This window comes from Coccinella septempunctata, chromosome 9 (assembly GCF_907165205.1).
Source record: "Coccinella septempunctata chromosome 9, icCocSept1.1, whole genome shotgun sequence".
NCBI classification, from domain to species: domain Eukaryota; kingdom Metazoa; phylum Arthropoda; class Insecta; order Coleoptera; family Coccinellidae; genus Coccinella; species Coccinella septempunctata.
Window position 1 is genome coordinate 13,028,948 of NC_058197.1, and position 15,014 is coordinate 13,043,961.

At 37.7% G+C, this 15,014-nt stretch overlaps 1 protein-coding gene across 1 annotated transcript in view; it reads right to left on the reverse strand.

Annotated features, from left to right (window-relative positions):
* LOC123320172 (inhibin beta chain-like) overlaps positions 1 to 14,069 on the reverse strand; it is a 37,093-nt gene extending 23,024 nt beyond the window's left edge. Inside the window, exon 1 of the mRNA XM_044907375.1 lies at positions 13,103 to 14,069. Coding sequence (XP_044763310.1) covers positions 13,103 to 13,616 — 514 coding nt within the window. The 5' untranslated portion in view covers positions 13,617 to 14,069. The remainder of the gene's footprint in view (positions 1 to 13,102) is intronic.
* Between the last annotated feature and the right edge of the window lie 945 nt (positions 14,070 to 15,014).

The following is a 15,014-nucleotide window of genomic DNA, read 5'->3' on the forward strand; positions in this document are numbered from 1 at the left end:
AATGCCAATCATAAGTGGGAACAACTAGCGTTAGACAGGTCACAGTAGAGATCTATGGTGCACAGTTATAATGGAGACTCGAGAAGAATTCAGCGGCGGCCAGATCTGGTTGGTGACTATCCATTCCCGGAGTGTGGAAGGATCTGTTGGTAACGGGTGGATCTCTTCAGTCACAGGAGGGCACACAATCGCAATTAGCCCCAAGAAATTATAAGTCTGTTCTTTTTTTACGTCTTTCTGTAGATTAATATCCGGTAACGGGATACAGCAATGAATGGAGATTAATTTCAATCAGTTTATTTCGTTTCTCAAGTCAACTCTGTTGTGAACCTCTCACTTACCTATGACTTATTGCTGTTACTCTAGATTCAGATGAATTCTTCCTCATGTTCTCCAGGGTGGACCCTGGATTTATTTGATTTCCTTCAGAACACGATGTGAACATCACCAATATGGTTGAACGCTCAGTAGTGAGCCATGTAACTGGTTGACAGACTCTCGTCCTGGTTCCACCCTGGAACGCCTGCTCTGGTAATCGTTTACTATCTCAAATGGTATGATATCCGCATTATGCTTTGTATCCTCATGGATATATTTTCATATTTATTCATCTTTCTCGATATACAGATTAAATCACAAGCCGTCTGCTCTTCTCAAAATCAACGATTAGTGATTTTCCTCATTAGTATTCGCATTTTGTATCTCTCATAGTTTATCAATTGTATATCTCCTATTTTTCTGGTGGACGTTTTAATCTTGCTTACTTGTAAGCAGCCCGTCTCTGTGGATGCTGTATTCATTGATGAATTTAGCACTCTTTTAGACCAACATTGTTTATATCAATTATAAAATTATTACTCTACTACGTTGTGTTAATAGTGAATTTGTTGAACTTTCTCAGTGTCTAGGTCAGGTTTTTAGTTGAATCATGTCACTCTGAGTTTATAGGTGTTGTTAGTATTTGTATTTATTTCTGTATTAGCTTCATGACGGTGACTTTTTCAGGATTGTGAACGATATGCAATAAATGTTTTTGAACAATGTCTATCGAAACTTTCGTAGCAAACGAGGAACATAAGAAGTCACTAGAAAATGGCAGAAAACAAAGATTCATGCAGTCATCCTCGGGATCCTCGTGAGTCATCCACAGCCAACTTTTCGAACAATCCGCATCCGTCGCACCGAGGAGGTATTCGAAGAGAGCGCCTCGCCAGCGGGCGGTATCTGTGGATTGCCGACAATAAGCGCCCGCTTGCACAGAATCTGGCCGCGACTCTATCGATAACCGCGTAAAAACCGATGCAGTTACGCTGCCGGATCTGAATATTTGATTGCTGCGACTCAGTAACGGCCGCTTTTTATGGGGTCGAATCCGGTGCATAGTCCGGAATTGCGATCCGGAATACGGGCAGCTCATTCCGAACTCGTCTCATTTCGATTGTTATTTTTAATAACGCGGATTGAGCTTAATGGGAAATATCGATTCGGGATGGAATTGCCGGATTCGACTCTCGACCTATGGGAGGATTGTAATCATTTATTGAATTATCGAATTGAAACGGGAAAATCGCTATTAACCCATTAAAATCATGGAATATTGAATAAAGGGCAATTGTTTTTCATAAAAAATAAAATAAAATATCAAAGCTTACGAATCATTAGATGTAAAAAAATATTTCAAGAACTTTTTTGTTATGACTTTTTTAGGCTAACATATCTCTTTATACAGGTGAGTTATTTTTTCAAGAAGGTAGAACTCATCAAAATGAGTCGTTTAACCAAAAATTGTCTATATAAAATATCCAAGATGGCTGAGATACAACCCCTAGAAGGTCAACAAAACTTCATTGAATTTCAAGTACGGGACTGTGGAAGGCGACTCCGGCATCGCAAAAACGAAACAAAACACAACACCCAAGTTCATCGGATTAGATGCACCAGGTCACTTTTGAGAGGATCCTAATTGTTGTATCGTGCAATTTAGGGTGGATAAAATGTAGAAAATCGAGGCAGTTTCTTGAAAGTGCTTATGTTGAAACAGTGCTATGATGTTTCCCCATTTCATCCCATTTTACGACGATTGTTGGAATGTTCGTACAAGAAGATTGTAATGACCATTGTGAAAAAATTCGTGAATAATTTAGAAGAATTTTACTGGTGAGATTTTGAAGTATTATTCTATTTTTTATACTTGTGTCCTAAGTCTCTTCCGTCAGTTGGTATCGAAATGAGCCATTTCATAAAATCGTGTAAGTTACTAAAAAATAATGAGAACAATTCGTCAATCCTAAGTTTCTATTGTCATTACGACATAAATAACGAACAAGCCAATAAAATAAATAAATAAACAGAACCACATGATCTGAGGAGAAAGTTTTTCCCACTGATTTGCAATAATTCAGCTAACAAACGGTCTAGGGTCGTATAAGGATATATTTCAGTAATCATTTTCAATTTTATTCTCAACTTTGTTATTTTAAAAGTTTTGTATAAATGATTTTTGGCGAAACGCTTCATTTTGACCAGTGCTATCTTCTGTCGAAAAAAAAACCTCACCTTCAAAGACCTGTATATTAAACCAAGTAAGGGGTAAGTGGGACCAAGATGAACAAGTGAAATTTTGCTGAGGTAAGTCTCCAGAAAAATGTCATTTTCTATGGTCGTCGAAATACAGGGTGAATCTTCGACTCGTGCAACTATTTGAACAGTAGATTCTTGAGGTCAAGAGGAACACTTTGACCTATACTATTTTTCTCGATCGGCCCTGATAAAAAGATATAGGCATTTTGAGTTTTAATGATGAGCTGTGCCACCCATGGAAAAACAAAATTACCTTCAGAATAAATAGCTGAATTTGTGACCCTATACATCTGTGGATCTTTTAAACAGAGTTGTATTGAGCCAAAGTACCCAATTTTCTGAATTTTACAGATACTTCATAAGGAAACAAGTGTTTCTTCTGATCTCAAAAATCTACTGTTAAAATATTCGTATTTGTGCCAAAAAGTAACTCTACGTCTATTCCAATAGCAGTCATCTGTATCTTGCTTTGTTTTTCTTAGTGAATTGAAAGCAGGTCCAATACAACTTTCGTTGCTGAAGTAGAAGTGGTTGAAATGACCCCTATTATATCTGAAAAGATTGGTCACAGCCTACTGGAGACATCAAGCAAGTCCTCGCTCATCGCAAGCAGATAACTCAAGCAGGAGATCAACTTTTGAAGCCTTTGTATTCCCAACCAGGTTGAATTTCTTGAATATACCAATGATATCGGCTCTGGAGTCCAGAGAAAAGAAGATTGAACAAGTTTCTATGTTTAAATTAGTGAAGATATCTACCTCCCCACTGTATACGTTTTTTATTTGGCCTAGACCTTGTTTATCTTCGATAAGATACCCTCAACTCTGTGTATACTGGGAATCACTATTATAGACCTCTTATCCAATAATAATAAGGGAATGTCCACCGATCCTCATCTCTCTCCTTATCTCTTGTCGATTTTCCTGCTTCCAATCATCATTCAGACCAAATACAAGTATCACATTACACCCCCCCTACCTAGCGAAAAAAAATCAGTGAGCTGCACACCCTCCCCCGAAGAGGACCTCAAACAAGAGATGAGCTTGGTTCGATCACCCGAGCATTCGGATACTTTCCAAACCGACACAATCCCATTTTCTCCGGCCCCCCATAACTCAAAGCCGCGCATCGGGGTCTCCTATTACATCTTGCGTTCGGCCTGGCGTCGCGTCCTTCCTCCACGTCCGCCACAGACGCAGCCGGAGGACGCGACTCGACGGTGCCAGAGGCATCGATCCGGGCACCGGCATCAGACGTTTCAACGACCGTTTTTTGAGCGGGGTCCGCTCCGTCCTAGCCGTCGGGCGGGCTCTCAGATACGCGAATATATCGGGTCCTGTTTTCGGGGTTCTAGGGCGCGGGGATGCCGTTTTTGGATGCAGGAATGACAAGGGTGTCAATTTTGAAGAAACGCCCTTTAATTCGAGCCCCAATTCCTCATCTTACGACGTCTACAAGCTCCTAAAAAAAAACAAAAGTTCTATCCTTTCCTCGAAGCAAAACTTCAATACCTGAAAAACCCATACAGAAAAGTCTGATATTTTGATGTCTTCAGAAACGTTTGACAACTTTCTAGATCATGTGTGGGAAGTCCAGGAAAGTTGAACCCCTTTTCACTCTGAAGCCAGTTAAGTTGTATCTGTCAATGGTAGCAACTCATTTTTTTGCGTGAAGAGATATCATGCCCAATTAGGTAACGATAGATAATAGTAGAGTGATGGTGAGATGCACATTCTGAGTACAGCAATTCTTTTTTAGGAACCCAAAATTGGCTTATGCCTCCCTAACCCATGGGTGAGTTGAACAGGAGACGAGAGAGACTTTACCATAAGTTTGTTCATCAGGAAAAACATTGAAAGAAAACAATTTCCAATGACCAATGATATTCTATGTCATGTCAGTGAAAAGGGGTTCCTTGGACTCCCCATAAATTCCGACAATTAACATAATAATTTTCTTGAATTGGGGAAAAAGGTGGAGAGGTTCATCTCCTCCAACAAAAAAGTAATTTGCACATCTAGTGTTACGACCATTATCTAATGGTGGTTGAATACGAGCTATGTTCCATTTCCCCATTTGCTCACAATTCAACATAATTACAAAATTACACGTCGTTACTAATGCTCAATATGCCCTCCAGCATGATCCACTCCGCAACGGTGTTTAGGACAATTCATTCGTCTCTCCTCTTGCTGCAGCCTCGGCAAACATTGGCAAAATGCATTAGTACAATGTCGCATTCCATGTCCTGGATTCAATTCCAAATCCGCATGGATTACATTAATTCGATGGTTATCGGTGATAATGCTATTATGTAGATGATTCCATGCTAGGCTGCATGTAATAAAGTGAAATTGATATTGCCCCAGGTGATAATACATTAGTTTTCCCTTGAAGGTTGCTGCACATGAGGGGTGGTTTGATAACAGGGAATATTTTAGCGTTCAGTGAAATTATTTTTCATTTCATTGCTGTATCCCGTTACCGAGATTAATCTACAGAAAGACTTAAAAACTATCAGTGCGATCAAACTTATAATTTCTTAGGGCTACTTGTGATTGTGTGCCCTCCTGTGACTGAAGAGACCCAACTGTGACCTACAGATCCTTCCACACTCCGGACTTGGATAGTCACCAACCAGATCTGAACGCCGCTGTATTCTTCTCGAATCTCCATTATAACTGTGGACCAAAGACTTACACTGTGATCTGTCTAACGCTAGCTGTTCCCAGTCCCAACAATCAGGTATTGATGCAGTATATCCTTGAAGTGCTTATACTGGCCGCTTGGTTTCCGAGATCCCTCTGTGAATTCGCCATACAGAGCTATTTTGGGGAATCTTGTGTCTCGCATTCTCAGAATGTGGCCGCTCCATCTGAGTCGGGCCTTCGTTACTCGAGTCTAAATTGTTATACAACTCGCGCGCTGCAAGACTTCTGCATTTGAAACTTAGTGGAACCATCTGATGTGCATTATTTGTCCTAGATTACGCTGTTGCGTTTTTTCAAGTTGTTTAATATGTCACATTTAGGGTGTCCAGCTTTCGCTTCCGTAAAGAAGCATTTAGCAGAGGATTTTGTATAGATACTCATATTTCGTCCCATATATGGACGTCTTAGTGCTTCTTGAGAATTGAGCAGCAGATCATTTCCTATCTGTTTTTATAATATTCCAACTGGATGTAATGCTGGATAGTCATCCAGTCGACCTGCTCTTTCGTGAATGGACTCCAAGAGTTACATCGAATGTTTGGATGCTGATGTCCAACTCTGTTCTCAGTGACAAGGACATTGGGCATTCTGAATGGAATTTCTGAATTTCAACAAAGAATTACCTAGTTACTGATCCCTCAAATAGAGTTCCTGGTTTTGATCTACCCAGGAAAATATGGCGCATTCTGAATCGTATAAGAACAGGTCACAGACGGTGCAATAGTATGCTCTTCCGATGGAATTCAGTTGAAAGTCCCCATTGTTAATTTGGGAAACCAGAAGAAACCATAAATCATCTGGTTGATCATTGTCCCATTTATAAATTTCAAGAGGCTTTAAGGGCTTGATATACAGTTTCCAAATCTTCTCTGAATTGGATTGTGAATTTTAGTTCAATCTGACATAGCTACTACTACCATCATTCTCATGGTTAAAAGCAATCTTTTCCACTTGGGGGTTTAATTTTTCCTGCGTTTACTCATCTCAATAAAGTAATGGTAGAATACCCAGAAATAAAATTCCTAGAATGGAAGAATAGAAAAAAATCAAAACCAGTCGTCAAAATCGAATTGCAATTAAAATGTTCTACACCTGTCTAATCCTCATCCAAATGGACTCTTCGAGAGGAATTATCAAAATTTTCTCATCAAAAAGTTCAAAAACCAGACGCACCCAATCGATTTGTATAGTTTAAAACTCAGCCAGTGTTTACCTAAGGGGTGCTTACTGCCCGAAATGAACCGACGAGACAGTCTGGAAGTGAGAGAAGGTAAACAAACCCCATCACCTGATCCAGAAGTCACGTGTCTTGCAGGAAAGATGTGAAAGGAAAAGGATTAGATTGGGCTACGGTTGTAGTAGATCCCGAATTGGATACAATAATTGGGTTGAAACCTGGAGTTCTGCTGTCTGTAACTGACGATCTGAGGGGATTCAGATGTTGAAGTGAAGGATAACAGAACAACACCTTACATGGACTTTTGTTTTCCTGTTCCTGTTGGTCCTAGGGAAATTGAACAAAATTTATTTTTGGAAATTATTTTTCCTTCCTTTAGCAATTAAAATTTTCAAATTGTTCAATATAGATTCCACAGTATAACCAAAACTAACTTGTTCAACTGGATGTTGAATATATTTTACTTGTTATTCCCTACATCCTACATCGCATGCAATTCTGAATAAAAGGGTTATGTTTTTGGGTATTTATAATAAATGGCAACGTTACTGATTCATTCAGAATTTGTCTAATCTTTAGATGAACCAAAATATAATCTTTCCATATTCTCTTGATCCTATTGATTACATCGTTTTACACCAAAAGAGTCTTCTCAAGATTTTTTCTGAAGTTGATGATGTAATTTTCAATATCAGTAATCACTAACTATCATCTATCCCTGTAATGATGATTAATAAGCAGTATATAAATAGACTTTTTGGTCTATAAATAAACACGCGGAAACTGATATCTACCTACGTTACAGAATAAAGGTTTTTTCAATGAGCAGGACGGAATGATAGGGTAATTTAATAGGACAGATTCACGGTCAGAACAATTTGAACATATATGTATACTCTTGACCAAAAGGAACGTGGAAAACAAGGTGGTCTCTTTCACCTCCGTCTCCGTCAAAGTTTTCATCTGTTACCAAATGAAAATTTTAGTGATGTACGAGGATGCATCGAAAACTTATTAGCCTACTATAGAACCAAACAAAATTTCAATGTCAAAATATTTTATTACTCAACACATTCTCCTCTTATTTGGATACATGTATTACAGCGAACCTGCAACGTCTCCTAGACCTTTCAAAAAAAATTTTCTTCTGTCACTGCTAACCAGACCTCCACAGCTTTTATTACCTCCTCGTTGAAAGAAAATTTACGAACTTTTAAACTTCTTTTTCAGTTGAGGAAAGAGATGATAGTCGAATGGATCTGGTGAATAAGGGGGGTGTTCAAGTAATTCAAACCCTAAATCACGAATTTTTTGCATGGCAACATGAGATTTGTGTGCAAGGGCGTTGTCCTGCAAAAACAAAACAACTTTGCATAGCTTTTCAAGTCTTTTCTCTTTAATTTTTAACCGTAGAATGGTCAGAAATGTCGAATAGTATTCTTCGGTTATTGTTCTACCCTTATCCAAAAAATCAATCATGATTACTCCATGGCAATCCCAAAAAACTGAAGCAAGAACTTTTCCAGCAGATTTTTTGACACGAAACTTCTTAGGTCTTGAAAACCAGAGTGTCGCCATTTCATCGATTGTTGCTTTCTTTGTGGATCGTAGAACTCATCCATAGTAACAATTTGATTCAAGAAGTCAAAATTGTTTTCAAATCGAGCACAGATCGAAAGCGATGCTTCTACCCTTGCACGCTTTTTGTTCATTCAACATTTGGGGATCCATTTTGCAGCAATTTTTCTCATGTCCAAATATGATGAACGCATCCGTATAAAATATCCAGTATGTCATGAACTGTAACGATATTTTCGGAGACTGACACAGAAACAGGTCTTTCCGATCGGTCATCATCTTCAATGGAAAATGTACCTCTTTTGAACCTTGCAGTCCAATTTTTCATGGTCGCATACGAAGGACATTGATCACCACGGGTATTGAGCATATCTTCGTAAATCTGCTCACCTCTTAATCCTTTTAAATACAGGTACTTGATGATGACTCAATACTCCAATTTTTCGATTTTCACAATTTCGGTGGACAACTTCCTCCTTTTAATTCATTGCGTAACTTCACACTGACACTTCTAATGAGTTATTGTCCGTTGCTATATGGTAATGTAATATTTTTTTTATGCATGGAACTGGTCTAGGCTAACTAGATATCAATACATCCTCGTATTGTTGTTCAAAAATATAAAAACATAATTGTTAACGATCAACCGTATATGTCAAATTGACAAAGTTCGAGATATCCAACATACAACATTTCAAATTGAGTAATCCATTCAGTTCTGATGATTTTCATCTTACTCTATTTTTGTAATTTGATGTACTTGTAACATCTGTTCAACGTGACCAGAGAACCAACACATCCGATACCGATGTGGTTCACGGTCAGAAACACGCTGTATATCATTCAGCTCATAATATCACGTTACATAATCTTCACAAGGAAAAACGTGCACTCTCATCGATTCACATGGGTCTAAATTTTGCGCTACCTTTTCAACAGTCCCGTTACCCAGATAGTATCGGAATAATCGGCTGTATGGATCTCACCCTACCATTAAAATTCAACCCCAAACAGTTTTTTAAGCTAACGGTACACACCTGACGGATATGTGACTAACATGAATTTATTGAGATAAGATCTTCATGCAAGAATTTTACCTGATATTAATTATGTGCGCTGAAAGACTTACAGAGGAGAAGATTGATAACTGTTTCGGAACATTTGTTGATTCCATGTGCGTTTTTATCGGATCGCAGAGTTTGAGGTTTGTTTCGAAGAAGGTGTGCAACAAAATTTTTCATTCGGCAAAAACCAAAAACTCTCAGTGAGGACAAAAAAAATTTAGGATATTCCTAAGATTCTCTTCAAGTGTTTTTTTTTCTTTCGATTTCAATGGATGTAGATAGAGAAGTGGATTGTTTTTAGGTTTCTCATCTTCAATATAATATAACACCTCTCACAGAAACACCATTCCCTTTATTAGGTAGAGGACTCTCAAAATGTTACAGGAAAATTAAATAGACCTCAATTTCTAGATTCTTTAAAATAATTGGTTACCAATAGATTCACAATAGAACGTATCTTTAAGTTGTTTTCCACAAACGGTTTTATCGAATGAAATGAATTTCGGAATATAGTTCTTCATTTAATTGGTGAATCTTCTTCGAACACAAAATATCACCCACGTTTTCTAGTTTTCTCATTAGGTCCATTACGTACTATGAAAATACCAAAAATTCAAAGAGCCCAACTCTTGAAACTAAGATGGACTCTTTCTCACGAATATTTTAACTTTCTGTATAATGAAAGTATTCGTCATATTCTCTCGTATAATAAGCCGTTTTCGAGTAATTCCATGTTCAAAAATTATCTGTGAAATTTGAAGAATTGGTTACTTTGACCGAATGCACTTTGAAAGATCAACAGATGTGTAGTGTCACAGTTATTCTGAGGGTAATTTTGTTTTTCCAGGGGTGGCACAGCTCATTATAAGAATTTAAAATGGCTATATCTCTTTATCAGGGCCGAATCGGAAAAAATGGTATAGGAAAAAAGTGTTTCTTTTGACCTCAAGAATCTACTGTTACAATATTTGAACGAGTCAAACTCGTATATTAAATATAATTCATTATTTTTCTCGAAAATCTGTCATTTCCAATTGACATAACTAACAAAGAATTGAAGTCTGAGCAATGTGTTCAGACCGAGGTTCAGACATGTATCAAAGTTGAATTATTGCAGCATACTGTCTATATTTCCTACCATAAAAGTAATGAACATAGGAATTGTAGTTTCTAGGAAACTTTATCCATGTCTGAAATAATTATGCGAAGATTATTCAATACATACATTTCCTAGACATTGTTCTCAAATCCATGGTTCTAGGAAACGTAAAAAATCACAATTTCCTTCAATTAATTAATAAATGAGAAATGAGGGAGAGATAAACTGTGAATCAAAATGATTTTCCATTATTGACATAATCGCATTTCCTATAAAATTATTACGAAGTTATGAAACTATAATACGACCATTTTATAATTCTTTTTGTAGGGAAATGTAACATTCAAATTCATGTTAAATATGATACAATGGGAAATGAAAATGTAGGTATTGGTCTCGCATTCCATTACAATCTCTCATTGCAGTTCTGAGGTTGACTCGAGAAACTGAGTTACAACGTATGGAAAACGTTGTTCGATGCTCCAAAACAAGAGTTGCGCCATGTACATATACAAATTTGATACACAGGGTGGGCAAAATCCGAAGGGTTTGAATGGCGACTCTGTAACCGTAAGGGCTAGGAAAAAATTTCATCATCATCGTTCAATTTTCAAAAGCTGGGTAATGGCCAAAACCGCATCCCTATCGGCATCCTTTAATCATTTTGTTTTCAAGTTGTAAGTGACTACTCATTTTACGGCTTTATGAATTGGTCGCTCATCTATTTCTTGAAGTTCCAGTAATATTGAACAAAAATTGATACATTCTATACAGACTTCTTTAAGATGAAAAGATTTTTTTCAGTTCCATACTTCAGTGATATAATAGAAACTTCCATATGTTTAAATTAATATAAACCCCAAATTTTTATTTATTCAGAGATTCTTTGACTCGTACAAATATTTTAACAGTAAATTCTTGTGGCCACAAGAAACACTTTTTTTGCCATTTTTTTCAAATGGGCTCGGTTTAAAAGATACAGGCTGTTGAAATATCATAAACGCTTTTGTCGAATGAAAAATTTCAGAATAAAGTTTTTCATTTATTTGATGAATCTTTTTCGAACACAAGATATCACCCACGTCTTCCAGTTTTAATAATTTCAGACAAATTTATTACCATGCTGAAAAATTGTTGGCTCTTGAATTGTTGAAGAAACCGTGGGTTGATATCATTATATTTTTGTCCCTTTTGGGTTCTCAGTTGAAGTTTCTACTGATTTTTTTAGGTTCTACTAGATCAATGACATAGTTAATAGAGCTCAAATTGAAAAAAAATCTCTCAGAACATATCCACTTTAGATTTGACATCTGGTAATAATTTCAGACTATAATTTATCACCACGCTGAAAAAGTTTTGGCTCTTGAATTGTTGAAGAAACCGCGTATCATTATATTTTTGTCCCTTTTGGGTTCTCAGTTGAAGTTTTTACCGATTTTTTTTAGGTTCTACTGGATCAATGGCATAGTTAATAGAGCTCAAATCGAAAAAAAAATCTCTCAGAACATATCCACTTTGGATCTGACATCTGGTAATAATTTCAGATTAATTTATTACCAAGCTGAAAAAGTTTTGACTATTGAATTGTTGAAGAAACCGCGGGTTGATATCATTATATTTTTGTTCCTTTTGGGTTCTCAGTTGAGAACGATTTTTTTTAGGTTCTACTAGATCAATGGCATATAGTTAATAGAGCTCAAATTGAAAAAAAAATCTCTCAGAACATATCCACTTTGGATTTGACATCTGGTAATAATTTCAGACTAATTTATTACCACGCTGAAAAAGTTTTGGCTCTTGAATTGTTGAAGAAACCGTGGGTTGATATCATTATATTTTTGTCCCTTTTGGGTTCTCAGTTGAAGTTTCTACCGATTTTTTTTTAGGTTCTACTAGATCAATGGCATATAGTTAATAGAGCTCAAATTGAAAAAAAAAAATCTCTCAGAACATATCCACTTTGGATTTGACATCTGGTAATAATTTCAGACTAATTTATTACCATGCTGAAAAATTTTTGGCTCTTGAATTGTTGAAGAAACCGTGGGTTGATATCATTATATTTTTGTCCCTTTTGGGTTCTCAGTTGAAGTTTTTACCGATTTTTTTTAGGTTCTACTAGATCAATGGCAGAGTTAATAAAGCTCAAATTGATGAAAAAATCTCTCAGAACATATCCACTTTGGATTTGAAATCTGGTAATAAGTTCAGACTAATTTATTACCACGCTGAAAAAGTTTTGGCTCTTGAATTGTTGAAGAAACCGCGTATCATTATATTTTTGTGCCTTTTGGGTTTTCAGTTGAAATTTCTACCGATTTTTTTTAGGTTCTACTAGATCATTGGCATAGTTTAGAGCTCAAATTGAAAAAAAAATCGCTCAGAACATATCCACTTCCGTATGAGTGAATCTCAGAATGAATTTTCATAAAAAAATATTCAAAAAAAAAAACAACATTCTGAAATGACAGAGGTAAGCAAAATAACATTAATTTCAATTAAACAAAAAATATCAAAATTTTAGTTCAATGAAATTGGATCAAAAGGCACATACTAAATTAAATTAAATTGAGCAGGATCAAAAAACATTTAACCCTCAGTGGATTCGAAGGGAAGTCCCAAATTATGGGGTTATCATATCCTTGATAATTGGTCCTAGCAGGACCAATCAGCCTAGCAAACAGCTGATCGAATCCTCATCAGTTTTACCAAGATTAAAACGAAAGAAGGAGTAGGCAGGGAGCAAAATAACTCGAAATACGTACGAAATATGTATGATGATGATGATGGTCATACAGAATTCTTGTCAAGTCACATTTAATAGGAATTTCGATGAGAAATGCTAGAGTCTTTCTCCTTCAGAAGCGTCTATACTGAAAAATAGGGCTCTTACCTTCTTCGGCGAAGGAAATGATCTCGGACGTCCTCCCATAAAAATCGTCCACATCCATCTGCTCCTGCGGCTCCGTCCTGGCACTCGTGGTAGAAACAAAATCCTCATCCCTGTAAGTGCTGAAAAATTCACTGTTTTCCGCCCTGTAGAGAGTCTCGAGAACGACCTCTCTTGGAAGACTATACGTCACATTTGGTTTATCCCTTAAGCCTAACTTCGATAATATCTGTTTCTTTATCACCTCCAACCTAAGGTTGTCGCTCTCGACCTTCTGGTCCTTGTTTCCGTTGCGGTACACGCAGTTCGGACAACTGGCGATTTTTTTCGCCTCCAGATTATCCTCAAGCTGCGACACGTACAAGTCCTCCGAGTGCGAATGGTGCCTCAGCCGTTCGCAACTCACCAAATTCCTGCTGATGGTGCTGAAGAGCAGATAGAAACAGGAGAACTGAATCACCCAGTTCTTGGTGATGGCGAAGCGTTTCCTCAAGTTGTACGATTTGTGAACAGCCATTCTTTAAAGTGTTTGTATTGCTTTTACCTACTTTTCTATACTAAACCACTATCTACGTTTTTCATTTCATATTATCTAGAATATAACCTAAGAGTTATCCTAAGAATTTGTAAACGGTGATTCGTCGATTTCTCTATCATTTTTCCAGGTTTTTACCGCCTGTTCAGGGGTTCCACGGGGTGCGATAGGTGTTTGAACCTTAATCCGAACAGGGTGAACATCGTGCACAATTCCATGTTCGGTGAACTCGATGCGGGCACCGTCTCTAATCCATGATAAGTCGGGGGGCACTTCCGATTGCACTGCCGGTGTCGAATCAACAACCACCGGATTTTTTCCGTCGTCGTTCGAAAAGTACGCTCAGAAAGTTCGGATCGTGGCGAGCGGCGAGCAGGACGATCTAGGAGGCCGGTGCGCGGTTGTTTAGCGCTGGTGTGTCAAATGGCGACTGGCCGCCACGCTAGAACCGACGTAGTCTACTAGATCCGATGTGGCTCGGTTCTAGGTTGCAGAAAATGCAGCGGAGAGATCTCTCGCGCTCAGTAGGCCATTGCAATTAGAGTTGGGGGTTGGTGCATCGGAGGGTGGGGAGGGGGTAGTAGGGGGTAGGTGGCGTGTTTCACGGAGATTCGACAGGACGCGATGAATGGACTGCATGGCGCAATGCTTTTTTTCGTGGGGGTGAGATTTTCCGCCTTGGGGTAGCCGCGGCGGTTAGGGTCTTCGAATTTTCGGATTCTCTTATGGGCGATTGGTTGAATTTTTATCTGATACTTCTTTCATCGTTATCGTTGTGGAAAATAGTTGTTAATCTTATTTTCCTCATCGTCATTATCAGTTTATTCAAAATACGCATCCGGGGTGTGCCCCCCACCCCTTTGAGGACTTGACTAAGGCTAAGAATTAGTATCAGAGTAGTTTTGAACGAAAAATCATGCCACTACCCCGAGATCATTCCTGGGACTGCCACTGCACCTCGTTGGATAAAATGACGAGATTTATTACTATACTTCATTCAATTTTATGTTAGCAGTCGGTTGGCCATGGAAATTTGACACATTTCACTCTGTATAGTACGAAAATGTGGGGTTATGAAGCTTGTCAAAACATTTTTGGGTTTTAAATCAACGCTATGTTGCCCGTTCTACTTAAAAGTTTCTGTTATTACGTATTTTATCACAATGTCGAATCTCTTCGGAAAATATATGACGAACATAATTGAAGTTTATACAAACTGATTGAAGGCATGCCAAATCCAGTTATTTGCATGGAAAATACAAGAGATCAGTATAATATCATAATATGCACCAGCTTGAGGAGAGTTAATGTTCGTTATCTTCTTTGGCTTCAACAAAAATCATCTTGCATCAATACATAAGTAAAAGGAATTAAAGGAAG